Genomic DNA, 27,088 nt, shown 5'->3' on the forward strand with positions numbered 1-27,088 from the left:
TTTTCAGATTCTATCAAACACTGTCTCATTTCAGAGGAAGCTGAAAACAGGAAAGCATTTAATGACATATTGTAGTGGGGTAAAGTACATTATCCTATTAAAATACAACTATTAAAAAAAAAAAAAAACCTAAAGCATTATCCTTATCTTTCCATCCTTTGAGAAAAAAATGAGATGATGAAAATATGAGCAGTTCCCTGTGAAGATGGGAAGTTCATATAAACTCTTTACAAATTAAATCATGTTTTCAAGAATAAAGAAACAAATGCTGATACTGTTGTGCAAAGTACTGGAGCAAGCTGCCGTGTGTAGTCCTGAAAAAAAAGAGTATATTGCAGAAACATCTGCATTTTCTTCAGATATGCTGTATTTTATTATGATAATCTACTGGTTTAAATTTGCGTTTTCAGGATGAGCACAGAACACTTGCAAGGCAACAGTCCTACAGAAACTGGAGTAATGGAGTGATACTGACTGCCTTTGGAAGCACATCTGGAAGAAACATGCTGTGAAAGTATTAAAGACCACCATACAAGTGATCACATTTCTAATGTAATCTATGTATTAGTTTACACATAGGAAGGAAGCATGGCATTTCTGATACATCAGAGACTAAGTTGAGGATGCTTCTTTTCCGTTAAGACAAACTTAGCAACTGCCCTGATAAATACCTGGCTGGTTTTTTTCCTTCTTTTAGTCTGTATGGTACCTACCTCCTCACAGCTCAGACAGAAGAATGCTCTGTTTAAACTGGAAGCTGTAACCACCTTAGAATACAAGAACTATAAGAGAAAGGTTTTAGGTCATCTCTAACCTTTCTTGGGATTCTAAGACTTGGAATTTTGAGCCTCATAGGGTGAGAATTCCCTGGTAAAATCTACAGGCAGATACTTCAACAGCTATATTGCTGTTAATCCTACAACACAGAAGTTTTACTTACTTTTGATCCCATGTAAAGTGCTCGAATTTCATTACGACGTGCTGTTGTCAGATTCCTGTAGAAGTGGGTTGTGAGGTAATCAGCTAAAAAGTGAGATGCTGCCAAGCTAGGATGCTGGTCAAGGGACTGTTCACTGATGGCAAGGCAAATACCAGGATCTTCTATTCTTTGTAACAGCTAGAAACATACAAAATACAATAAATCCTTACTATGTTCCCGGAGAAGATTTTTTTATACCAGTCAGTGAATAACAGATTGGACCATACAATGGTCCAGCAAGCAAATGAACCTCCACAAGTATCTTACACACACAGTGGTGATTGAGATCATCCACTTACAGACTACTCACTGCCTATTTGCTCCATTTAACAAACAAAACCGTTTTAAAATCAAAACAAAAAAAATTAAGAAACAAGATACACAATATAGTACTGAAAAGACTCTTCCTTGCTTCTAAAACTCTTTCAGAGTACACATAAAGTGAGTGCATATTATTTTTAATCTGTTATTATCAACAGCTTCATAATTATTAAAACCAGAAGAATTCACACTTTGCTGATTTGGGCATTGAAGCTCAACTGAACAATTTGCGTTGTAGTTTAATTTCTGGTTCTTCTGTTTAAGCAGCACAAAATACTTCATTATGATTTTTCAAGTAAAAGGGGCCCTATATTCCCATTTAATCAAAATAGCTGTGAAGACATAGAAACTCTAGGTCCACCAATGGGATTTTCATTTAAAGCTGACCAGGTAAAAGCCAGGACTTTGAAAGAATACCTAAGAAAATAACTTTCCCTAAAGGAAGAAATAAAGTCAACAGTTTGGATACCATATTCTCAACTTACTTGACCTTGAAATGTAAGGTTGAGAGAGTCCTGCTGTTACCTGTGATGCTTTTTCCATGTCTCCCATCTCCAGTAAATGGAGAAGGTGCTCACGGTGAAGATTGATCAAGTCTTCTCTTGGGACAGGATACAAGTGTCCCCATTCTTCACATAACTCATAATCCTAAAGAATAAAACAAAACAAACAAAAGCAACTAAGCAAATTGGAAAAAAAAAAAAACAGTCCAACCCTCTTCTCCTCTTCTGCCCAATACAGCAGTTCCTCCAAAGATCTGATCAGCTTCAAGAAATTCTATAGCTCAGACTCCCCTCTCTCATGCAAACACAAATAATTAAAATGACAAGGGAAAACGATGACTCAATTTGCAAGAGTCACAATCGGCATTGAGAATACTTTCCCATCTCACAGAAAGCAAACTGACTTTCTAGGAAGACACTTTTCAAGCTAACCAGATCTACTGTATTAGCACTTACATAATAATCAAGATATTATTACACCAAAAGTCTTACTGTTAAAATCTTCAAAATTTTAACAGAAAAGATGGCTCAGAATAAGAGTTAAAGGATTTATTAACTGTGCATAAGGCTTGACATTAAGCACAGATTTGTTTCTGTAGTAAAGAATTGAGTAAAAGAATCCTTCTAGAGGTACTATTTGCTGATTGCTGTTTCAAATGTGTTGAACTGGCATTTTATCCAAAGTCTAATGGTTCCAGCTTAACAACATTCATGTGACAATGCCTAACCTTTGCTTTCAGAATGATATTCATGATGGCCTGGGGATCGTCAGTGCAGGCTTTTTTCAGATCCTGCCAGTCACTCCACAGTGGTTCATTTTGCAAATTCAAAATCTGAAAAAGTTTGATATTATTGCAGTACACATTTTAAAGTTTTATTTACAACAATCATCAAATTTAGGAAAACAGGTTGAGTGCCTCATAGCAGGAGTTACTTTGTACCAATAAAAAGTCAAAAAGTCAACATTGTTTATCTCTAGCCCTTTATGTGAATGCACTTCCAACTGGAAAAAGACTGTAATTTCCTTTGTATTTATCTATCATTGTTCCTGTAAAGCAGGTTTGTAAGGGAAAGTTTCCAAAAGACTACAGGGCAATAACTATGGATGGAAAAGTACACATATACCACAGACATTGCTGGTGCTAAGAGTGTGAAAGCCAAACTAATTGCCAGCAGAATCACCACCACACAGAGCTCAGCAGGGATTTATGACTCCTCTACACTCCATCTGCCTTTTCAACCTGTGCTGAACTCCAGACCAGCTAGTCTGACTTCACTTGGTTATCTAAACTATCCCATAGTTAGAAAAGCTACCTGCAATATAAGCATGCTTATTGGACCAGTAATTCTGTACACCATACATATCTACATCTCTCAAGCAAATAAAAGCCATGACTTTCCATGGAAAGCTTCTAAAGGTCCTCACAGTGGCACAGAATGGAGAAACAAAAACTTTTTAAAAGTTGAAATGAACTAATGGCATCACAAAAACAATACAAAATACTATTCTCAGACGTGCATTATCATAGCAGAGTGGAGAAGTTACAAAAGATTGCAGAGAGTTTTAGTTGGATATTATAGTACTGAAAACACATGAGCTGTTTCAAACAAAAGACTTAAAAAAAAAAAAAAAAAAAAAAAAAAAAAAAAAAAAAAACCACACACCACAAAAACCCACAAGAACACATCACAACTGAAATAGATCCAAGGGCTAAAACTTTTTTCAAAGGGCAAGCATACTTTTTCCCTGCTGCGTTTCTTAAAGAAACTGGTTACTTTAAGAATGGCTTTGTACCTTTTGATAAACCTGAAGTTCTTTCTTCCTGCTCTGCAGATTTGCTTTCAGTTCATCAGTTATGTCCAAATCAGAACTACAATAAGCTAGAATTTCCAAACAGGCATCGAGTGGCCATTTGTCCAAACAGCGCAGCGCCAGCACACTTCTCAGCGTTGCATTTTTTACTGGGAATAAGTACTGCCAACCTTCCTTACCTGCAAAAAAAACAAAAACAAAAACACTTCAGTTTAAAGCTCAGTTTGTGTAATTTGGCAGAGATAAAAGAAACAGGACAAAAAAACCCTTATCTGCACTGGATGGCACCACCAAGAGAAACGGTGAATAGTGGAATAACCAGTAAAAGACCGATGCTAAGTGCCAGATTCTCATAAAGTACCCAAAGGCAACATAGAACATTTACTACCTTTAGACTCTTAAAAGGCCTCTCCTTCCACAAGATTCATCATCCAAGTGTGACAATTACAACGGATCAGCTCTTATAGCAGTAAGAATAGTACTATGATCAGAATTTCTTGACATATTCAGGTCTTCACATACAGGTTCCATGAGATGCTTTCCAGTTCTCTCATACTACATTGATTTGGGGCAAGTTTACTATCAAGATTTGCAAATTTGCAAAACAAACTACATCAGAGAAAGCAAATTTAGCACGAAAGACAGGGAGGGATCTGCTTCTGTCTTCAGATTTGCTCAAGAACCACTACCTCCATTTCTTTCCCTTGTTTCAGGATGCATTCTCCATAAATGAAAAAGGAGGAGAAAGGCAGCGGAACGCTGAACTTCATCCTTACCTTCAGCAGCTGCACAGCTCAGCACAGCATCCTTCACATCAACCACCTCCTCCACATCTTGACTGTACAGATCCAAGACCTTCAAAGCTCTTGTCCAATCCTTTGCAGCAAGTGCTTGTTCAAAGACTTCCATTAATACCTTAACAGCTGTGGAGGAATGCAATCCTAGGAGAACCAAAGGTATGTATGCCCTGCCAGAAAGGACACCAGCCAAACCGCCACCTTCTTCCTGTTGATTCTGAAGTGGCTCAAACATAGCAAGCAGAAATCTTTCCAGTATTGGGAACTCCTTCAGCAATGCCTCACACTCCCTGGAAATCTGTTCCAAACCTAATGGCAATTCCCGTTTGTCCCAGAATTCCATCCAGGATAAACTTGATTTGGGAATTTTCTGTACATTAGATGTACTTAGACATGCCACTGTGGCTGTTAGCTTCGACTGAGACTTAAGGAAATCCAGACAGGAGGCAGTGAGCGTGTTCTGGCTCAAGTCAGCCACAGAGGATGAGGCCTGAGTGTAGACATCCTCAGAGGTCACTGAGCGATTGGAGAAAGGTATTTCAACATCTGGCAGACAGCATTTGGTACATTGGTGTGCTAGGTTGTTGATGTTTATCAGAAGGCATTTTGCTTGGCTCTTTTGCCTTGAATCGCACAAGGACAGCCTTTCACAGCAACAGTTAACAATAACTTGCTGCACATTCAAGCTCAACTCTTCTCTAGCCAAGAGCGAAGAAAGCCTGCAAGGATAGAAAACAGAACCAGCTTACCCAACATACACAAGCAGTACTTTACAGTTACAGATTTTCATAAATCTTTCAAATTGCCCAGTCCTAGATTCTTTTCCTATGGCAAGAGTACACATCTTTTATCTACGCAGCACAACAAAATTTATACAACACAACATTGATAACTCAGAGCTTATGCAGCCATTCCTTGAAAGAAATCAAACTTAATACTCAAGCACTGACTTTCACCTAAGTGTGACAATACTAAAACATTTTGCTATTAATGCTTCCTAAGTAGTTTTACTGGTATCTTTCATTTTGCACTACAGATTTAAGATGCAAGTCCAGTGTTCTGAATTGTCATACATTTGATTAAAAAACCAATCTATATAAAGACACTGCCTCTTCCAAACAAATGGCAGTTGTCCAAAATATGGAGTTTTAGTGCTCCCTAGCAAAAATTTTCATGATGGCAGTGAAACTACTACCAGGTACATCCTTGCAGCATTAACTGACCTACAAATGGGAGGTAACAAAGGGGAGCTGTGCTGAGAAGCCAGAGAGAACTTCAAACTTGGCTAAGGTCCAAAATCACAAGTATCAAAACAACTAGAGAAGAATATCTGAAAAGCACCAACCTGTCAGGTTGAACCTGCCTTTCGAACAGGAGCTGAGAAAGTATCTGAGATGGACTCTGCTGTAACAATATGAAAGGATTCCCCACTTTCACTTCAGCAGCTAAGTCTTTAAAAAAAAAAATAAAAAAAAAAATCAGGGCAATATAGAACATTTATTACAATACTCATCAGCTCAACAGAATGACCAGGTCTCGTATTAGGAACACAAATTTTAACAGCCTGCATCTGAAATCTCTTTTCCTAAGTTTACAAAGGTCCACGTTCACATTAGTGAAGTAAACCCAGAGTGAACTGCAAGGGATTTGTAACTACAATACCCCTCACAAACCTGGCACCTCTGGCTCACATTTTCTCAGATCAGTTACCAGAACTAGCAGAGTGGAGCATCTTTTGCTTTTAAGTAAAATCTACATTCCAACAGTTTTTCCACTTGACTGTATACTTGAACCATACTATGCCTTTGTAGTGAGACACAAAAATACGTAATATTGCTGTCTGAGGAGTCTGTGGATATAGATTAGTAAATTTGTGTCTTGTCCAAGTCAAAGTGAGCAAAGGTGGTAGGGGGATTTACAGAAATACAGCTGCCTCTACAGAAGGAGTGAAAGTCTAGCTGGTATTGCTGAAATACCTTCATACTAAGTTAGGAGAGTCTGCTTACAGAGACTCGGCATACAAGTTCACCATTTCCATTCACCTTCTAGTAAAAGAAAGTTCCCCAGAAACTCACTCAGCCTTTAAATAGTACACATTTTTTGGCTTTGGCAGTTAGCCCATGAGGACTGAATTATGTCTATATAGAGGCTACAAGTATGGCAGCTGCCTCAGCTGAATCAGCATGTTTGGAAATGGATCTTTATCCTCCACATTTATCCTCTTAGGAAAGTATTCTCAGAAAGCAATGTTGTGAAATTTCACATTAGTGCAGCTCAATTAGAGTCAATGTTAAAAACAAAGCAGTATTTGTCCCCTCTCAGTGAATAGTTCTGTTCTTCCGACAGCTTTATATGCTGATGATGCAATTCTTTTCATTTACTACTATGATCAACCGATTTCACAAGAAAAAATTCTGCCTGCTTACCTCTGTGCAGCTGTCTGCACATTCCCTTCCTATCCTATAAGGCAGCAAGGCACTGGTTACTGCTAAGAGAGCCAAGAAGTACACAGCACACTGACCCCCACAGGATGCAAAAATCATTCTTGCTTTGTAGGGCAGCAACCTTGGAAGGGCAGGAGTCATTTGTTTCATTCAAACAAAGTGCAGAACCTGCACCAGCAGTTAACATCACTGTTCTGATTTATCCACTGCCATCCGCTACTTTTACCTTAGCTGTAGGTGGTGTAGATACTAAGAAATAAAGTAGTACAATAATAAGTAGAAATCAAAAGACCTACGTACAGGTTGTAGGCTTTTTTAGGAAAGAGATATTTTATATAGTTAGCTCTTAGAGTCAGACAAACAACACAGCCTAGCTATTTCACCTATACTTAGGCTTTAGGCAGAAACACCTTACCTAGCTCTGTATTCAGACTTCGTAACACAACAGCAGCCAGTGTAGTAATGTAGTCAAAGAAGATCTTCACAAAGTTTGTCGTCGTGTTGCTCTCTGGTGAGGTTTGGAACTGTTGATCAAGAGTTCTCAGCAAGAGCTGCGTTTGATTCCAAACTAGGTGTTTCTCCAGTTCCACAGGTTTCAGAGAGGCCTGTTCCACCAAGGTGCCAAGCAGGCTCCCTTTAGAGTCTGGTTTAATGAAAAAAGAAAACACAGATCCAAGACTAAGCAAGCACTAAATGTCAAAAAAGCGTGGTTGTGGAACTGGAGAAAGTACATTAAAAAAAAAAAAAAAAAAAAAAAAGAGAGAAGTGGTTTAGTGTTGATGAACATGATTCATCTAAATTGGTATCCTTGCAAACAGCATCCCAGAAAATATATCTGGTTGAATCATTATAGATAAGCTTATTCCAAAACACAACTGTTGACCACTCACTATGTTCCAAAACATTCAGCCCTTACAATTCTCCTAATGTTTGCCCAAACATAAAATAATTGAAATATTTTATAAACATTAAACATAAGCATGTCGTTTGAAAGTTCAGAAAAATGGAAAAAAACAAACAAATAAATGGTTCTAGTACAATTAAATAAAGTGAACTCTGAGAAAAGACAGAAAAAACACAATCCTAGAAGACTCCTTCAGAAAAGGATGAACCCTTTTTTGTTAGGCCTAAGAAAACCAGAAGGTATGTTATATTACAGTCATTTTACATGTTTACCTTCTTTTTCTAAAAGCTACAGAAAAAGCAGCAATAAGAATACATCTAATTAAGTATAAGCAGCCAGATTAAAACATACTTAGAAGATTTCTTTGCTATGATTGAAGAAAATAGTATAAATAAAATAGCAACTCAAATTTACATTTTCCATTCTTCTCTGGCAAGATCACAATTTTAGTTTTGAAAAGAAATGCTTGAACAGTAAGAATTACAGACAAAGTCTCATATTTTGTATTCATAATTTTAAAGATAATATACAAGGCTGCTCCAATAGTAATGCCTCCTATTTTATTATGTTGTCCCATGATGTCAGAAGTGGATGTTGTTGGCAGTAGAGGTTGAACCTTCCCACCAATATTCATTTTGCTGCTGTTCAACAGATGGCACCAGAGAGACAGTCTGACACAGAACTGTGTATGAAGCAAATGTGTCAGTGAATTGCTCCAAGTGGAAAAAAACGGCACCTACTGACATCACTACTTGCTGAACATTTATGGAGACCAAATAGAGACTGTGAGCACACTGAGGTGGTGAGTTGTGCATTTCAGCAGTGGCAACAGCAACAGTGGTACCTCTGCTGGTGAAGATTTTTAGAAGCATGGCAAGGGGCTCTTACTCACAGTCGGCAAAAAAGCAGAGCTAATGGTAGTGACTATGTTGAAAAAAAAATCATTCTGTAGCCAAGAATTTGCTCCATGAAATAGTGTTACTGTGCTCTTTGAATCTGTAGTTTCCAGAGAAATAAATAGGAGGCATTACTTTCAGAGCTAATTACCCATTTATGCATGCGTCAAAAAGCATCGCTACTAGATTTATAGTTTTCGGGACGCAATAAACATCTAGATCCATCTGTCAGTCTTCATGACCACAAAAATAACTCACCTACAGAACGTTCAACATGTGTCAGTGCTTTTAGAATTTGATCCAAATGTTGTGATAAAATAATCTCATTAGTAATACTTTCTTCAGTCAAGGCAGGATAACAAGCTTGCAGAAGTTCTACAATACTGCATCGAAAATAACTGCTTATTTTCTCCTCTGAGAGCTCTACAAAGAAATAGAAAGAACCACCAACAAATAAAGAAATAACATTGCACAGAAAAATTCCTACAGAACCAAAACTACAGTGGAATACCACTAGTTTGCCAGATTTAGAGTGACTCAGTAAATTCAAAACCGAGCTTGAATGTTTTTTGTTGTTCTTCCCCTCCCTTTTCATTAAATACTAAGTAATGTACTGAAAAATTTCTTAACTTCTCATTGCAACAGAAGGCAAGAATCTGAAATATTCAACAGAATTCCAACATAAAGTTGTATAAGCAAAGTAAACTACCTGATTTGGACTGCCCTTGCGATGTGCAGGAATAGTTGAGAATTTTACTTATTTGCTGAAGAAACGCTGGGAAACCCTTTATACTTTCAGAACGCAGCAAAACAAAATCAGGTCGGTGACCTGGAGAAGTCACTGGACAAACAGGGCAAAATAAAAGTTAGGAATGAAAAAAAAGGAGAAAAAAATCTATTTTCATATTGTCTGTATGATTATAACACTGGTGCTAACACAAACACCAGCTCAAATGAAGGCTTTTTCTACAAGTCAAAAGCCTACCCCGAGTTTCAAGGCTGCTGTACAGCTTTCTTTCTGCTGTCTCCAAAAGCTGTCTGCATGTCTTCCAAAGACGGCACTGCGTACAAGCTAGATCAAACGCTGCCATTGCTGAGGGACTGAGGTCCTCAAGGACTTCCCAGAGAGGATCAGTGTGCTCCAGCTGGATGTTGCTGACCCAGAAATTTTCTTGGAGAGTAGGAGCAAGACTTCCAGAAGTTGCAAGCAATTTATCAGTAACATCCGAGATGGAATAAAACACCATACCTACATAAGTCAGCAAAACAAACAATCACTAATTATACACGATTTTTATCTCAGATATCCTGGCAAGGATAATTATCTTCCAGTCTTTTATGAAAGTAGTTCATTAGATGGCCTGCTTTACAAAATTTTTACTGTGGAATTGATAAAACTAACAGAGCACCAACAGTAAGCTTCAGTATTCTGGATTTCCTTTTATGTCAAAGAAGAGATACTTACCTTTCTGAACAATTATTCCACTAATTATGACAGTACTTGAATTGTTTTCTTCTGTTTTCTATTTCTCCCTCATCTTTTTGAAGTACTCAAAACAAACAAACAAACAAAAAAAAACCAAAAAAAAACCCACAGTTCTTACCAGCTGCTGCTGCATTCCCAATAGCCTGCAACGTTGAGCGGCCGCTGCCGGACCTCCTGATGCCTCCAGTACCATCTGACACTTGATTCTCAATATTGTGCTCCACTCTGGCCATTTCTCGTACTGCCTCCTGGTAGCGCTCCATGAAAACCAACTCACCATAGCAAGGTGAAGTATCCAGGTTGAACATCAAAGCCACCTTTCAAATTAACAATAAATGCTATTACAGGGCATATCAAAAGAAGTTCTCAAGGGTCAAAGAACTGAGTTTTCTACAGGAGTTGAGGGAATAAAATGAGACTGGTACTTCAGCTGAAAACCATGCACTCTGCAGGCAAAAATAGTATTTATTTTCCCCCTCCAAGTTTAAAGTGCCTGAAAAACAGCCTTAAAGACACTTTCAGACTTCATACATGTGTTTTTTGTTTGTTTGTTTTTTTTTTAAACACAAAGTTCATCTACTATTTGCAGCAAGACTGGAGTTGAATTAATTTTCATAATTGCATCTTTGTGATTTCAGATTATTATGTAGCAAGGATTTCAGTTTACTACATGGCAATACTTGCTATGTAGCAAGTCAGACCTCCAAACTAAGCTATTTAAACAAATTCTTATTCAGCAACGAATACTTTCTAGAAATTTTAACACAGTAGATGAGCATGGATGTGCAAGATCCTATTAGTTAACCATCAACAGAATGCAAACCAACCTTTAATTCTTTACCATCAGCAATATTGACATTCAGAGTAACAAAACAAATGAAATGCTTTTTGGCCCATCTAAGTATAGGAAAGATGAAGCGGCATGCTTGACATCAAACAGGACTAATGAGCAGAGTAGCAGCTTGCTGCTGGTGCAGTAACTGAAACAATATTAACTGCCTCAATATTGCTATTTGAAAAATCAGCCAGGTCCCTGCTTTTTGCACTTGATCTAATAGCTCAAAATGCACCTCAAGATATTTTTCAGAGCATAAATCCAAAAGTCACATAAAGAAAACTAACCTTGAGGGAGTGAAAAAAAAGAAAACAACCAACCATAACTACAGATGAGTAGGTTGTTAGTTCCAAGTCTATTTTCAGTACTCTAAGTTTCAGTCTCAAAACATACCTCCTGACAAATAAATTCAGTCATCATTTTGGCTCCATTTTATATTTTAATTTTTTTTTTAACCCCACTTAAAAGAAGCATAGCCATGATTTTGATTCATTGGACTGAAGCAAGCTGTTCAAGTGTTGCTTCCTCATCTGGCTTCACATGACCTCTTGACTTTTTTCATTTTGCTGAAATACTAAGCTTGGCCAGCTCTGATTAAACACTGTCACTGGCTTTGAGAAACCAGTCTTAGAAGAGTAGTTTTCATAAAATAGGTTTAAAAAAAAAAAAAAAAAAAAAAGGCATCCTTATATTTGGATTACCTTTGCTCATCTTGCTCGCACCTATTTCTGCAGAGACCCTTTCACTCGGAATGCAGATGCTTCAGCTCTGTGTTTGCTAATGGAGGAGGAGCAGGAACTTCATCAGCCACCATAAGCACAAATGCCAACACCAAGCTATTTTCTAAATTGCACAAGGTACACACACTATTTACCTGATGGGCTTCCACAAAGTTTCCTCTCAAAACACAAGAAACCAACAGTGATTCTGGTGGGGAAAGCATCATAGGAATTAAGGGATTTTGCTGCTGTGGTCTGGCTCTACTTTCCAAATCACCCGACCCAGACACATTACTGGTACTTCCCTCTGCAAGACAGAGAATGAATCAGTACACCGTTATAGAAAAAAAAAACATTTCACTAGTTAGCAGCCAGCTACCAGATAGCAGCACTATACATATTTAAAACAGAAACACAGGAGCAGAATCACATAGAAATTTTAAGGTAAAGAGAGAAACATAAGCTCCTTGTTGAAGATTCTCCTAAGATTACACTGTTTGGTCAGAACATAGTTTCCTGCAAGCCAAACATACCCAGAAAAAAAATGCTATTTTCTTATTCTAGAAGAAGAGATGCGTATTACTCTAATCAGAAAAAAAAAAATGTCATCCAAAAATGGAAATCCTGACATTGAACAGTTCTAACTCTGTCCTGTACAGAGAAGTAATTTACATTAATCAGTCAGACAAGTATTTCATCGTGGCACACTGGCAAGACAAAGAAATACCATGGCAAGACAAAGAAATACCACTTTTGTGGCTTAATACCTGAGGTACTGGCACTTAGCTCACTACTTGTACTTTCCCATGATGGACTGGAAGTTTCCTCTTTCCCATCTAAAATAAAAACAAATCAAAACAAGAATGTGAAACACATTTTTTCTAGAAAAGGTAATTAAAATTTATTGCAGATAACAGGCAAGCAACTGCAAAAGATCTTCAAAATTATTTCACAAATGAGATGTCTCTGACTACCCACGTTTAATGTAAAAAAAAAAAAAAAAAAAAAAAAAAAAAACCACACCAAAAAAACCAAAATGTCTACTAACAAAAAGTAAACGCTAGGCAAGAGATAGTAAGGTGGTGTAGCCCATCAGTGATAAATTATCAGCAATGTCTTAAACCAAAACCAGGCTTACCTTTTAAGGTCTAAACAGAAAATTTTATCTTGTCAATATCTTTATCTTGGCTGTCAATGTAAGTCACAAAGGTACCGTGAATTCATAGACTAAATACTAATTTGATATGAACGAAAATATAGCAGTCATTGGATATAATGGAGGAAAGAAAGAATTCTTATAGGAGGAAAGAAGTTGTAATGTTCTTCCCCCACCCCTAATCAGAATACACGTTAAAGAATTTACTTCCTTAGCTGAATTTGAAATAAGTGATCTTTTATTTCTGCAGGTGAGCTTTAGGGAAATAGCCTCAACCCAAGTGGAACTGGACTAAGACACTTCAAACTAGCTGGAAAACTAGTTGAAAAAACAAGTCTAGTTCTCTGGTTTTAGTCCATTAAATCTAATTGCATTCAGCTGTGAACTCAGCACAGCATGTTTCAGAGATGCCCTCTCCAAGCCATTTTTCAACTCACCTGTTCTGTATCTTTGAGATCTACCTCGTTTCCTAAAACTGGTGCACCTAACTAAAGAGCTGCATCTCCGAGAAACTGCAGGCTGATGTTCTGTAAAAGAGACATTTAAACAAATAATTACCAAATAGCTAGACAGCCCACTATCACAGTGATCGTCTACCTTGAGGAATCTATCAGCACATCTACACCGGTAGAGCTATGGTAGCAGATCTCCAAATAAAGGAAACACAGTTGGTGTCAGCTAAAGAGCTCTTCTGCTGTAGAGTTGAAATCAGTAGCTTGAAGCAATTTTGATACGATTCAACAACGCATGCATTTTTTCAAATGTATGCATTTGATGTTTCTTGGAACGAACTCTACCTTCCATACACTCCAAATGTGTGCAACTATACAGAAAAATAGGTATTATCCAAGCACGCAAGCAGCTAGAAACAAGGCAAAAAAAAAAAAAAAAAAAAAAAAAAAATAGCAAAACAAATAGTTAGATTTGCTATTAAGACTTGAACACAGTTGTTCCAAGGAAAGCTGCTCCCAGAAAAGCAAAGCGGTAGCATAACACACACTGGGATTTCCTTACCAGCTTTCATCTCTGCGGAAAAAAAATCTGCATATTATGCATTTTAAACTCCATGCTGGAAACACTAACAGAATATCCTTCCCTAACAGTGCAGTAAAAACCAGCAGACACCAGCAGCCCTGCTTCAGTAGCACTGTTGTGAAGCAACTGCTATCAACAGGGTTGAGGTGGTCTAATTACAATCAAACAGCTGTGATTACAGAACACAATCTTACGCAACTGAAATCAGTGCCACACTTGTGCCCAAGCACTTCAAACAGATTTCCAAAATATAACTGCCCTTTCTTTCCAACAACCACACTTGTGTGCTTGGAGCATTTGAGGTCCATACTGCCCAGACTTTGCACAGTCTAAGATATGCAATAAGCAACACTCCGATTCAGGCAAAAATCTGACAGCAATGGAGGGGATGAGGGGAGGAGAGGGAAATGAAAATCTGAACTTCCTGATTAAAATAGAGAATTCTTTTTAGAGAATGGTGCAGGAACCAGGTGATCTCTAACTAGGTCACTCTCCTAATACCTGCCAAAATGCACTCTCCTTCACCAAGATGCTCAGGGAACTTAGTCTCAAGGGCATTGCCTGAAGAGCTGTAACTGTACAGTGTTCATATACCAGAAAGTGCCAAACACAAAGCCTACCTGCATTTCTGTTGCTCATCACTACCTTGTAACGCCAGTGAGCTTCAGAAAGGTATTTGGAGAACTGTAATACACGACTTCCAAAGCCATCTCTGCTTGCAGAAAGGTTCAAGCACTCAACAAGCTCCAGCTCTTCACGAAGAACATTACTGGAGTCCCATGGGAGAGAACTCTGAATTTCTTCCAGATGGTTGAGGAGCAATGAGAGGAAGGCATCCATGGCCACATCATCCACTAAAAATCCAGTGACACCACTGGTGAAGTGTTTCAAATCTGGGTAGCTTAGCCTAGAGGATTCACGGCTTTTGCCACACTGCTCCAAGTCAGGAAGATTTTGAGCGTCCAAGTGATCTGTCCGAGCAGCTAACGGATACTTCTCTAACTTCTTTCCAGCCTTTATTAGGTGCTGTGGACTTTCTGATGCAGAAGACCGCCGACTGGCACTGCCTTCTACACTCACAGCAGAACTCTTTTTGTCAAGATCATCATCCTCTGCATAGTCCTCAGGTAGAAGATTGTCACTGTGGAGGTCACTGTAGGAAACAAAAAGCAAGGAGAAGATGTTCTCCAGAACCTCCAGGCGTAGCGGGACAGGAATGCTCCTTAAGAACTGGTGACACTTCACAAGATATTGAGAAAAGACAGGAGAGCAATCTGTACATGTAAAAACAAAAATAAAGATCACTTACAATGTTTTCCAGGAGTTCTTTCCTCCCATATCTGCCCTCTAAGGAAATCCCCAAGATAACTCTCCCAGTAGCTCAGGGGTGATCATTTCTTCACAATCAAGTACATATGTTTACCTTTTTAAATGCAAAACAGTGACTTCCCTCTTTCCTCTCAGCAGCATCAATCACCACCCTGTGCAACAATGTGCAAACTCAGATTACAGGCATTCTAGTCATAATAAAAAAAAAAATCCCAGATTTTAGGAAACTGGGATTTCCTGGAAATTGTGTGCTCTTAGGAAAGCATCCCTGCCACAAACATTCCATTATTTCCTTTCTGCGCTATATTTTGTTGTAAAGCATTTATTAGATCAAGACAGATCCTTGTTCTATCCATATCCATCATTACCAAAGGTAACAGGATCTCTCAGAAGTGCCATCATACGCGTCTGCAAAACACGCATAGCCCACTGAATACACACTGTGTGTACAATTACATGATAATTCAGAGCTCAACAAATGCAAAAGTATAAGATACTGAAACTGAGAAAGCAAGCCAGTTCACCTGCTGGATCTCCAGAAGCTGTTTCTTCAGGGATATCACAAAGAAGGCTGCGTATGCAATCTTTGCACTTGGAATGCTTATGGGAATTCACACAGAGAGCATAGATAGCATACTTCATGGCGCAAAATGCTCTGAACAGCACCAGACTGCGTTGCTGGCTGAGAGCATTAGGGAGTGGTGCTGCTGTGGAAGAAAACAAGGTTGGTAAGAGGGTAGCAAGCTTTGGGGAAAAAAAAAAAAAAAAAAAAAAAAAAAAGTGAATTGTCTTTTGCAGTTCCCACACTTTCTGGTCTTTCTCACAGAACGGCCAGGGTTGAAAGGGATGCCAAGGATCATGAATCTCCAACCCCCCTGCCACAGGCAGGGCCACCAACCTCCCCATTTAATACTAGACCAGGTTGCCCAGGGCCCTGTCCAATCTAGCCTTGAACACCTCCAGGGATGGGACAAACTCTCTGGGCAGCCTGTTCCAGCACCTCACCACTCTCTATAAAGAACTTCTCCTCCAGTGTCACCTCCCTGCCAGCTTTGCTCTACCTCACTGTTACCTCACAGCATTTTAAAATAATATATTCTGCAAGTTTGTGTTACAAGATATGGCTACAGCAAGAACGATCAAAGTCTTCTCAGGAAAAGTCTCACTAGAGAAAAGTGGTTAAGCTGCACTTTTGCATTTACAACACACTGTTCCAACATCTTATAGTTTCATACTCTATCACACAATAGGTAAGTAGAGAGACAACACAGAAGACAGTGTAGACTGGCTATGACTTGTGAGATTGGAATATCACCACTTCTACAGATTTGTACTAATAAATGCTGCCTTTTGATTCTATCCACTGGTCACACTTACCGCATGTGATCTGCAACAAAAAGTACAGTCCCACAGTTTGAGTGAGACTTAGAGCAGCTTAAAGTACTACTCTCACTCCTTCCCCTTTTGCTATTTTCAAAGGCAAGGAGGTATCATTGTCACATGCCAGAGACATGGTCCCTTTACAACTCTGATATTCTGCTGCAGTTACTCAAAAGTACTGTCAGCATCTCCTTAAAATAGGAAGGAAATGTACAGTCATATATTCTGTTATAAGTTTTAAATGAGTTATTAACCTACTATGCAAAAGTGAAAAATGGAAAACAAAAAAATCAGCAATAAATTAGTGTTGGAGTCCACTGTTTTCCATTCTTATACAAGGGGTAGATTGCCAGCCTACTGTCATGCAGAGAAAGCACTCACAAAGCATTTTAAACAGAGACTGGTTCCATCCACTGGTAAGGTGTCCATCCAAATGCTGAGACTGAAGAGCACTACCTAGAAAGTGTTCTGGTACTGTCCTCCACAAGGTTCAGACACGGTTTCAAAGAAAAACAACACCAGCCCAAAAACAGCCCAAACCCTCCCAAAAACTGCAGAACAGCCAAAACACAGCCCTGAGAGCTGATACAGTTGAAAATCCACTATTCTCTATCAATGCAATTCTGAACAGCAGCAGTACTGCTGAAAACAGTAGCATCAGCAACAGACAAATGAGAAAACACTCAAGCATGAATCCTTCTCAGAATTCACACAGAGTACCACTACAGTGCACCAGATCTCCACTGCTATATAGCACCTGAAAAGCTCTCAACACCACTGTGTTAAGAGAACTTCAGGCATGTGGAGACAGAGGTCTGATACAGTGCAATGACAAGCAAGATGCAAGCCAGAGTCACTGTAAGATATACAGTGGTAATCCAATGAAGTTTAGTTTTGCCTTCCACATATGCTCGTAGAAAGACTCAGATGGAGAGTACCTGTGTTAGTATCTGCATCTACACCAACCCTTTTCCTTGCATCAGTACTGAAAAAACAACCTATAACCATAAGCGTTTGACTTTCCTACCCTAGAAACATTAATACCTTACTGTTGAATTCTTTCACACATCGGGAATTCTTTGTTACCGAGACTGATGACACACAAACTAGTAATGCACTGATCTGAAGGGTACCTTCCAACTGTCAACCACTACTGCTATTTCAGTTTCACCACTGCAGCTGACAGATGTGTCAGCAACAGAAGGAAGAAGGGGAAGAGAGTAGGATGAGGAGAGAAAAATACCTGTTAACATTATAAAATCAGAACTTAGAACTTTATTACTCTAATCCTCCCTTAAAAATTCAAAACATTATTTTAAAGGAGTTTCTATAAAACTGCGCTTATGCAATTATCTAAATTATACTGTAAATTTTGAACACTGAAATTTTGCCTTCATTAACTAGTTCCGCAAATTAAGGGGATCTGAAAGAAGAAAAACTACAGCTAGAGTTCATTTGCTACAGTCACGCAGCTCCCAGAAGACAGGACTGACAGGACTGCCCCTTCCTGACTTTGAAGGATATATAACAGAAGTCAAAGAGAAAATAATTGAAATGTTACCAGTGATTAACAATCTATTATTAACACTGACCAAAACAATTATTTTCAAAAAGCAAGAACTCTGGATATGGAGTCTATATAGAGGTCTCAATCATGAAGGCTGTTTTCTTCGGGGTTTTTTGTTTGTTTGTTTTTAAGACTTATTCAGGATAACAGTCATGGCAACATTAACAAGGTCAATAAATACAGGACTAGAAGTTGACATCTTAATAACATGATATTGGATAGCAATCATCAAAAGCTCCATCACTGAGAGCTCTCCATGTAACTGGAGTTGAAACTGGGGGGAATTCATAAATGTGCAAAGAAGGAACAAGACAAAATGTTGCAACTTCTTAGTTTCTGGTATACTTGGAAAGACTGAGCTTCTGTACCATTGTTAAGAGGCCCTGTCAGAAAACAGTATTAAAGTTACAGTGGTCAAAACTGGACACAAGCTGCACACAAACAAGTGTGTAAGGACAGTCACATCTAAGATAACTGACGTAACCAGCAGTATCAGGTAATTCTAGGCACCAAACTGGGACGTGGGACAATGATAGAATAGAGGAAAGAGGGACATAAACGCAGCCTGAAGGTAAATAGGTAAATCTTAAATTTAGTAAGATTTAATTGTAAAAGGAGGAAAAAAAAACCAACAATATTTCATATCTTCTACAAGTGAAGATGTTACAGCATGAGACACTGCCAATTTCATATGGTTTTGTCCTTTGGTTTTAAATTGAAGTGCAGAGATAGCTGAAATTCAAAACACACAATTCAAGCCACGTTTGTTATACAACATGTAAGAAACAGTGAATAAAAAAAATAGTTTCAGAATTCACTCCGCTTCAAGCAACAAAAGAGGAAGACCATTATATAGTTTTTCTGAAACAAGAAGTAAAAAGTGCATGTAAATTTCCAAGCATGTGCAAAATCCTACTGCCTTCAAAAAACTTGTACAAAGGTGTGTCCTTGTGAGATTAATGAGACCTCACAGCTCCTTCCTAGGAGACAGTTTAGTCTCCTAAAGGATTCTAAGCTAATTTCCACATGATCTCTAGTTTTATTCTCCAAAAGAATCAATAAATAATATCTTCCTCATTTACAGAAATAGGTCATAAGAACAGACTCTTCCTGGCAGAAATACTGAGCAGGACCAGGGGTTTTCCTGAGTTATTTCTATTCTACTCATTTACCCTGCAACTGTCGGTCTCTAGGAGGAACCTTCTGAAGCAGCTCAATAACATCCTCTTCATTTAGAGTCAGAAGATTAGTGAGATGGTGAAGAGAGTAGATCGCAGTATGGCAATCTAGACTGTGCAAGTGTTGCAAGAGAACCTTTCTTGGGATAGTAATACTGCAAGAGAGAACAAACAAAGAGGTGACATACATTCAGGTCTTTCCTTCTACCATGTTTAAAGATACACTTCCCCCTCTAATTTGCATTCAACCCAATTACAGCAGTTAGGAAGTTAAACAAATAACGTAAGTAGCGCCCACAGAGTATTTTCAAGAGCTTGGCTTATGCAGATACCAGGAGATGAGCAGCCAGTATTCACAAAAGAGAGCACAATTTCTACCTGTACATAACAGTGACTAACAGGCAGGCAGCTTTAGCAAGACAGTTTGGAAAAAGTTCTACTTTACCTGTTTTGCTGTATGCACCATTCAAGAACTTCCACTTGAGCCCAGAGCCCATCACAGAAATCTTTTAGTACTGAATCATTGCACAAATCCTAAATGGAAAGACAAACAAAAGAATCCCTTTATAAATCCTCTAATTCAACTGCAGGAACAAGCTCGTGTCACTTATGGGGGTTCATAAGACTTCTACCCAGGGGTAGCTTTTAAGTGCAGAAAATTGCCAGTTTTATTACAAAGGCAGCAAAAAAAAAAAAAGAGCTTCTCTGAAGGAACATTAAAATCCATCAGCCTCCACACAATTCACTTACAGACCATGTAAACATGAATTCACTGCTTTTCAAGGTTAGCTTTTAAAAACAAAACTAATGCTTTGACCTCTAGAATTAATTACATAGCACTCACTCTCCTTTTCCACATGCTCTTCTACTGCAGATGCCTGCCTGTTAAAACCAGATTCAAGGCATTCATTTTTCAGAGGCTACTGAATACATGTTAGATTGTAACCTCCTTGAGGCAGTATCATACTAGACCTGCCCCTAAGATCCAGCACTGCAGGGCTCCTGTTCCATCACCTCTGTCATTCAAGCCACTTGTCTGCAAAGCAAACATCACCTGAGCAGCACCACATCCTCAGATTTAGAACTGTCAGTCTTCATCAAAGAGGAAGACTATCAAACGAAGAGGTTATTTCAGTCACAGATCCAGTGAGTGATTTTCCCTTATTTTGAGAAGGGGTATGGGAAGTTTCCAAGCTCCCTTGTTACAGGTTAGATCTCACTTTACTTCCGACTACAATCAGTCTCCATCCAGAAACTATTTACTAGATTAAATGACACTGATCAAACGTCCTCTGGCTCTTCTCAAAACTAGACAACAACTGTCACCATCTGTCTTCCTCTTATGTTAACAGCAAAGGGCTGAACAGCTTCTGTAAGATAAACTTTCATAGTCACCATATACACATATCACAGCTAAGGAGTAACAAGAAAAGCATCCAACTGCATTACCTAACACAACTGTAGCATCTTAATTTTTACTCAACTTCCCTTTTGAGAAAGATTGGAAACTCTTTATTTTGCTTTGTTTAAAGAAAATCTGCAATTCAGATTCTCACAATTTGAGGCTGAAAATTTTTCTTTCAAATTACAGGAAAATTTAAAAACAAACAAACACAGAAATTCAACTAACAACCTAAGAATACAAACTGAATTCATTGGATTCAGACTGGAACACTGTCCCTTGCTTTCTGTTGACTACCTGAGTTTTGTGAAGAGTCCACAGCAATGTTTTTGCTGATTCCAAGCTTTGACAGTGAGTCCATCCTAGCAACACCAAGAGGCGGCTGAGAGGATTGAATTCTCTCCTCAGTAAGCTGCTCAGGCCTGAGAAGTCTTCTCTTTTCAGCAAAGCTAATGCTGTCACCTAGAAAACAAAAGGAAGAAGCATTTATCTTTCCAAGATGCAAAGATTCATAATACTTAATGGGTTATGTAAGTAAGAAGGCATTTCAACATTATCTTCACTAAAACAGAGAAGCTCTGCACCTGAAACTTTCCTGAAGTTGTATTTCACAAGCCATCAAGTTACTTTTCCATAAAACTGGAGGAAAAAAACCATCATTTCAAATGCTTGCTTTCTGTGGATTATGTCTCTGTCAAGAGCACCACGTAAGAAACTTGAGTGAGCAGGCCATCTAGAAATACAACTACATTCAAGTCAAAAAACTTAAATCTACATTCAAACAGTTATCACCAACCCGGATGCTATTGCTTCAATGTAAATATGCTCAAATAACTTAAATCTTCCCACAGCATCTTTTGCCAGAACTTAACGCTCTTTAAAACACAAAGTTTTACCTTGCCAACTCCTGAGTTTCACCGCCCCAGCTACCAGCATCAGAAAAGCTAACCAACCAGACCCAGGCCACAGAGTAAATCAACAGGCATAACAAACAAAAATGCAAAATGTGACTTCTTAAAATCTGAAGATCTAAGATTTGATCTCATGCAGAAGTGCTTTTCCAAAAAATCTCATTGAAGGCTTTGAGTTCATCACATCACACAGCTAGAAGTAAGGGAGTTATCATCAGTCACCTCTGTGTTCTTATAAGTTGTGAATCCTAATAAACACCATTTGAAAAAACTCCTCTGGGCAACACCAGATACAAGGACTGACTTAAGTTGCCACTGGAGTTCTCCCTAAGTGTGTTTTTGGCCATACCAGAATCTGTTCCAGAAAGTGCTTGCTACTGCTCAAGCAGTAGAAATACACTGTCTTCCATGAAGAAGCCTCTCTGTGATCTGAAAACAAATTCATCATGGTTCGCTCTGCATCCAGTTGCTCAGACGATCCTAAAAAATATCACAGGATTACCTTCCAGTACAGATAGAGCAGTATCTTTAAATGAAGCATAGTTGCTGCTAATTTAAACTGATGACCCTTCAACATTTCCTTGAATGCTGTTATATGTTAACTGTTAAGATGCTCAGATGCTGTTACTGGATCACGAGAAAACCAAGGAAAGAAGTAGTATGGTAAACAAGAAATAGGACTGATAGGAAAACAGGATACTGGACAGTTGAGAACATAGCAGAAGCCTGTACAGCACGCAGGTTGCTCGCATTAGCTCAGGTCATAATGCATTTCTTTCTCCTTATCTATTTCGTGCATGAATTCCCACTTCTGTCTTGAGACACTGTGCTGCTCGCAGGGCCTAGCAAAGCCTTGTCTTAGATCTGTGCAAAGTGAAAATTCAAATGCTTCCACTAAGAAGGAAAGGGATCACATATCTATTCCTCTGTCCTACAAGGAAGCCCTACCTGTAGTTATTACCAGACACCGCCAATCTGTCACATCATACCAGCCTGAACTTCCCTTCAGCAATCTCTATTATTGAAAAAAAACTAATTGGCCTGAAATAAAACACCTTCCAACACTGCTCACCACGAGCTGGAATTGAACCAATAAGAATTTTACATACACATGGAATGCCAATTTTCTACAAGCAATTTCCCCTCTCCCCCAAGAAAGAACTTCAGCAGAGAAACACTCAAGAAATTAAAATGGAGCACAGTATGGGGTGGTGAAGGAAATGCTCAGACAGAAGAGCCATACAGATTGCAGAAATGTAGGAAGAGATCCAGTATTCCTATGTCAGATCCTTGCTTTAAGTCATTTTAGCATCATCTTTTACAGGACTCCACAGCTTGTAAGTTAAGGCACCTCAGCAAGAGCACTGCCTGATTCCTTGTCTGTTTAATGCCTAAACAGGATTGTTAAACAAGAAACCACAACAATGAAAGAAGAAAAACGAACCTTTTCCTACTGATCTTGATACCAGAAATTTTTCTCTTGTTTTATCTACAAGAACACTGCTATATAGGTTTAACAGGCCACGGCTCCGCTTCCTCAGCATACAGCTTAGTAGCTTCTCCTCCCTCAGTGGGCTTCCCTCAGCCCAGCATACATCCAAGAGCTCCCTGAATAGGTGTTGCAGTTCATCAGCCTGGTGTTCCACCTCAAAAGTCACCATACTGAGAACAGAATAAATTATATCTACTAGTTCTCGTTGATCTAGCTCTGAAATCTCAGAACCACACTGAAATCTCTGCAGAGATTTCAAGGAGTCACGAAGAAATTCAACAAAGATGTTTTGCAGAGAGCAGTACTGCTGGCTTGAAGGGCTGTGTGTGTCTTGTTCCTCCTGGAAGAACTCCAGCAGGACTTGTACCCTCTGTGGAGCTCGTAACAAAAGTTTTCGGAGAGCAGAAACAACATCCAAACTGAATCTCTGAGAGCAGCCATCTCTTCTTTTTGTGTCTGCAGCACGTCTGTTCTGGGTGCACACATATGCTTCCAACAGCTCCTGACAGGGAAAGAATAGAAGATTACACCTTCTGGACTCCATATATACGATTATTTTTTTTTAATCCAAATAGGATAAACTTGAAAGCAAGAAGATAAATCAATTTGGAAACATGAAATTCACTAGCTAATTCACTAATTGGAGTCTACATCATCCAGCAGTCTCCCTAGAAGAGTGGATATGCTTAAGTACATACCAAAATATAACTAAACCTATAACACACAACTACACTACACTCACTGGTCATATGCTCACAAATAAGTTTACATCAATGTCTTAGTTCACACCAGCAGCTCCTACAGGATGGCAGATGTGCTACCCTCTTCTATCTCTTAGCAAAACGCTAGAAGACAAGTCTGCAATGCCCTTATTTTTTATTTTCTTTTGGCTGGCTCAAAAGATAACTATCTATTATTACACCCCTGAAAGAAATTACAATGATGAAGTTGATGAATATCATATTTCTGTGCAACAATACAGACAAGCGAGCAATCTACTACAATCTTGGAGGTTAGATGGAAACATACACAAAACTGTTAAGGTTGCACAATCCACGTAACTAACAAGAAGCCAGATATGCTAAGCAGCTCACCTTGAGGACTTCTTCAGAGACATCTTTCTGCAATTCTTCCAAGAACAATAAAAATTCTGTTTCTCTCTGAAGAACAACAGGTACAGTTTTCTGAAACAATAAAAGAGAATGGGGAAAATATTAACCAACATAAGCTTTATTTATCTGTACTATCATAACTGAATCTTAGCTATTTCATTAACTTTTTAAGGCAGACAAATATCTCTCTGAAGAAACTTAACTCTCAACTGAAGACTATTCCACATCTAGAACGTGCTGCTGCACCAGTAGATTCCACTGGAATAGGAGATAAAATATCACTTCCTCAGGAATTATAATATCATCAATTTAAGGCATCTTCCATTAAAATAGTGAAGAAATTTAAAGTTTTCAGCAGTGTCAAGAACAAGTGAATTTAAAATGGAAAAACAAAAAAACAAAAACCCCACACACACATACATGATGACAGTACCCAGCATACAAATAAAACAAAGACAAATAAGGAAAAAGACTAGTTTCTCTTTCACTCATGAAGCAGGACACATCTGTCATTCTGAAAAGAGCGACACAGGAAGCACATGTTAAACTCCCATGGCATCAAAAGCTAATAAAGAATTATCTGATTCCTGAACTATTTCTTCATTCAGGTAAGAAAGGTGCTACACAAATGCAGAGCTTGATAAACTCAAGCCTTTCTGGTTACAGAAATACTCGGTGATAAAAAAAAAAATTCTATTACCCAAGGAAACAACAAAAAAAACATTAGTTTTTAATCTCCAACATGCAGAAGAGAAAGTCACTTTCAAAGACTAACAGCTGTTTCTTGAGAAGTTTGGTAAAAGAAAAACCAATAGATCAGCTACCCTGAAAGCCTGATTTCATGAACAGCAGGAAAACCTACTGTTACAAACAAGTAACAAGGAAAATATTCCACATCTGGAAGACAGCTAGAACTAACTTCTGTACCTGATTCCTTGCAAGCCATTTTTCCAGCACAAGAAGCCAAAGCCAGGCAGCTCTCCATGGGCTGCAATTCTGTTCACATCTGTAAAAGCAATAAACGTGGATATATCGGATTATACAATGACATTCCCTTTCCTTAGATTGTGCAAATCAGTTAGTTAGAGCTTACTTTTATTTATTTATTTTCATTTCTTTATGCCATATAATGACTAAATTTTTGAAGAGTCTAGCAGGAAAAGAATACAGAGAACACAGAACATTAACATTATTTACACGCTTGCTCAATTATTTCTGCTGTGCAAATAACAGCTTTTGAGTCTGTGAGAAACCAATACTGTTGTCATAGTTCTCTTCTTCAAAACAATGAAATGTGTTTCTGGTCTAAAGTTCAGGCTATAGAATCCACTTTCAGTGCTTCAGCAGATTTCTCTGAAATCTGACTGCTTGTCAAGCTGCTATTTCCTGTCCCGTCTAGTTCTATCCCCCCAAATGAAGCAAACTCTTACATCACAACAGCACAAGCGTAGCTCTCTGTCCAAATTAAACTTAACCTACTACACTGATCAAACAAACAAAAAACCTTCTAACTTGTATCAGCTTTTCATAAGCTCCACTTATACAGACATTTCAAAGTTGGTATTCAAAGCCAGCACCATCAAAGGAACTAAGAAAAGAACTAAGAAAAGAAAAGAAAACAGAAAGAAAAAAGATAGCATAGCAGCCTTTCCCAGAACATTTACCGTTGCACAAACCTTAACTGAAGTATGACCACACAAAGCTTTAACCCTCCCCGGATAGCAGCACACCCTGCAGCGCTGGAAAGGCACCGTTCCTACGAACCAAACGCCTGGACACATCCGACACGTCTCAGCGCAGAAGCCCGCCGGCCTCCCGCAGCCAGCAGCCATCGGACGCAGAGCGGCACTCCTTACCTGGCCGCCCGCGGACAGGCCACCAGCGCCTCCAGGATGGCCTCCACCTTCCCGGGGCCGTCGCCCCGCCACCGGCCCAGCTGTGGCACGCAGGCCTGCGCCAGCTCCCAGCGCCCGCTTCGCACGCACTCACAGAAGAACCCGAAGAGCCGTTCCAGAGAGGCCGCTTCTTCCTCGCCGAAGGGATGCATTCTCCCGGCACCTGGCCAGGGGACACGCGGAGCGATGCCGGGAGGCTGGGAGGCCCCAGGTCTTCGCTTCACACGGAGCCGACGCCAGCCCTCGGGGCCTCCCGCCGCGCCGACGGGGCGTTAAACGCTACAGAGCCCCGCGGGACGCTCCCGCCACCCCCCCCTCCTCAGCGCTTAGCGTTACCTGACGGGGCGGGCGCTGCGGCGGCACCGGCTCTACCGAAGCACCGCCACCGCCACCGCCGCCGCCATCTTGGGAGGGGCCTCAGCTGATCGCGCCGCCGGGCGGGCATGGGGAGGCGCGCGCCCATTGGCCGGGTCGGGGCAGAAGGTAAACAAGCCGCCATCTTTCTTTGGGGAGCCGGGCGGTGCCTAAGGGCTCCGGGCAGCGCTAGCCCCGCCCTCCCCGTAACCACTCCCATCCCCATCCACCGGCACGCCCAGCGCCCCTCTCTGACAGCCACTCCGATTGGCTTCCGCGGGAAGCTCCGCCCCCTCAGCGCCCTGTTCTGCTGAGCTTCCCGGCGGGTGGGCGGTGATGCGCGGTGCGTGCGGTTAACGTACGGTGTGCGTGCCTGTAGGCGGGCGTGTGTGGGAGGGTTCGGGGTTAGAGCTGTTCGGTTGGAAGGGGCCTTTAAGTATCTCGTGTTCCAACGCGCTGCCTCAGGGCTAAGCAAAAGTTACAGCTAGCGATGGAGGGGGCTGACAGGCACAGCTGTGGCTGGGTGTGTATGTACGTGTACACAGAGGGGAATATTTATGGGTAAACATACACGGGTAGA

At 39.7% G+C, this 27,088-nt stretch overlaps 1 protein-coding gene across 4 annotated transcripts in view; it reads right to left on the reverse strand.

The window, feature by feature from the left end:
* ZFYVE26 (zinc finger FYVE-type containing 26) overlaps positions 1 to 26,668 on the reverse strand; it is a 46,716-nt gene extending 20,048 nt beyond the window's left edge. For 3 of the 4 annotated variants that reach the window (XM_052695184.1, XM_052695182.1, XM_052695185.1), the window contains exons 1-25: positions 26,491 to 26,668; positions 26,116 to 26,317; positions 25,187 to 25,265; positions 24,242 to 24,331; positions 23,100 to 23,649; positions 22,005 to 22,135; positions 21,042 to 21,206; positions 19,788 to 19,876; positions 19,337 to 19,497; positions 15,742 to 15,924; positions 14,509 to 15,162; positions 13,291 to 13,380; positions 12,465 to 12,533; positions 11,853 to 12,004; positions 10,262 to 10,460; positions 9,643 to 9,906; positions 9,367 to 9,498; positions 8,916 to 9,080; positions 7,273 to 7,500; positions 5,759 to 5,864; positions 4,393 to 5,132; positions 3,599 to 3,795; positions 2,532 to 2,636; positions 1,826 to 1,948; positions 941 to 1,117 (exon numbers count right to left, since the gene is read on the reverse strand). In XM_052695184.1, coding sequence (XP_052551144.1) covers positions 941 to 1,117; positions 1,826 to 1,948; positions 2,532 to 2,636; positions 3,599 to 3,795; positions 4,393 to 5,132; positions 5,759 to 5,864; positions 7,273 to 7,500; positions 8,916 to 9,080; positions 9,367 to 9,498; positions 9,643 to 9,906; positions 10,262 to 10,460; positions 11,853 to 12,004; positions 12,465 to 12,533; positions 13,291 to 13,380; positions 14,509 to 15,162; positions 15,742 to 15,924; positions 19,337 to 19,497; positions 19,788 to 19,876; positions 21,042 to 21,206; positions 22,005 to 22,135; positions 23,100 to 23,649; positions 24,242 to 24,331; positions 25,187 to 25,265; positions 26,116 to 26,317; positions 26,491 to 26,653 — 5,214 coding nt within the window. In that variant the 5' untranslated portion in view covers positions 26,654 to 26,668. The remainder of the gene's footprint in view (positions 1 to 940; positions 1,118 to 1,825; positions 1,949 to 2,531; positions 2,637 to 3,598; positions 3,796 to 4,392; positions 5,133 to 5,758; positions 5,865 to 7,272; positions 7,501 to 8,915; positions 9,081 to 9,366; positions 9,499 to 9,642; positions 9,907 to 10,261; positions 10,461 to 11,852; positions 12,005 to 12,464; positions 12,534 to 13,290; positions 13,381 to 14,508; positions 15,163 to 15,741; positions 15,925 to 19,336; positions 19,498 to 19,787; positions 19,877 to 21,041; positions 21,207 to 22,004; positions 22,136 to 23,099; positions 23,650 to 24,241; positions 24,332 to 25,186; positions 25,266 to 26,115; positions 26,318 to 26,490) is intronic. The other variant, XM_052695183.1, reaches the window with a different exon arrangement.
* Positions 26,669 to 27,088: the final 420 nt, after the last annotated feature.

The sequence above is a fragment of the Tympanuchus pallidicinctus genome, unplaced genomic scaffold, assembly GCF_026119805.1.
Source record: "Tympanuchus pallidicinctus isolate F22 unplaced genomic scaffold, pur_lepc_1.0 scaffold3, whole genome shotgun sequence".
NCBI classification, from domain to species: domain Eukaryota; kingdom Metazoa; phylum Chordata; class Aves; order Galliformes; family Phasianidae; genus Tympanuchus; species Tympanuchus pallidicinctus.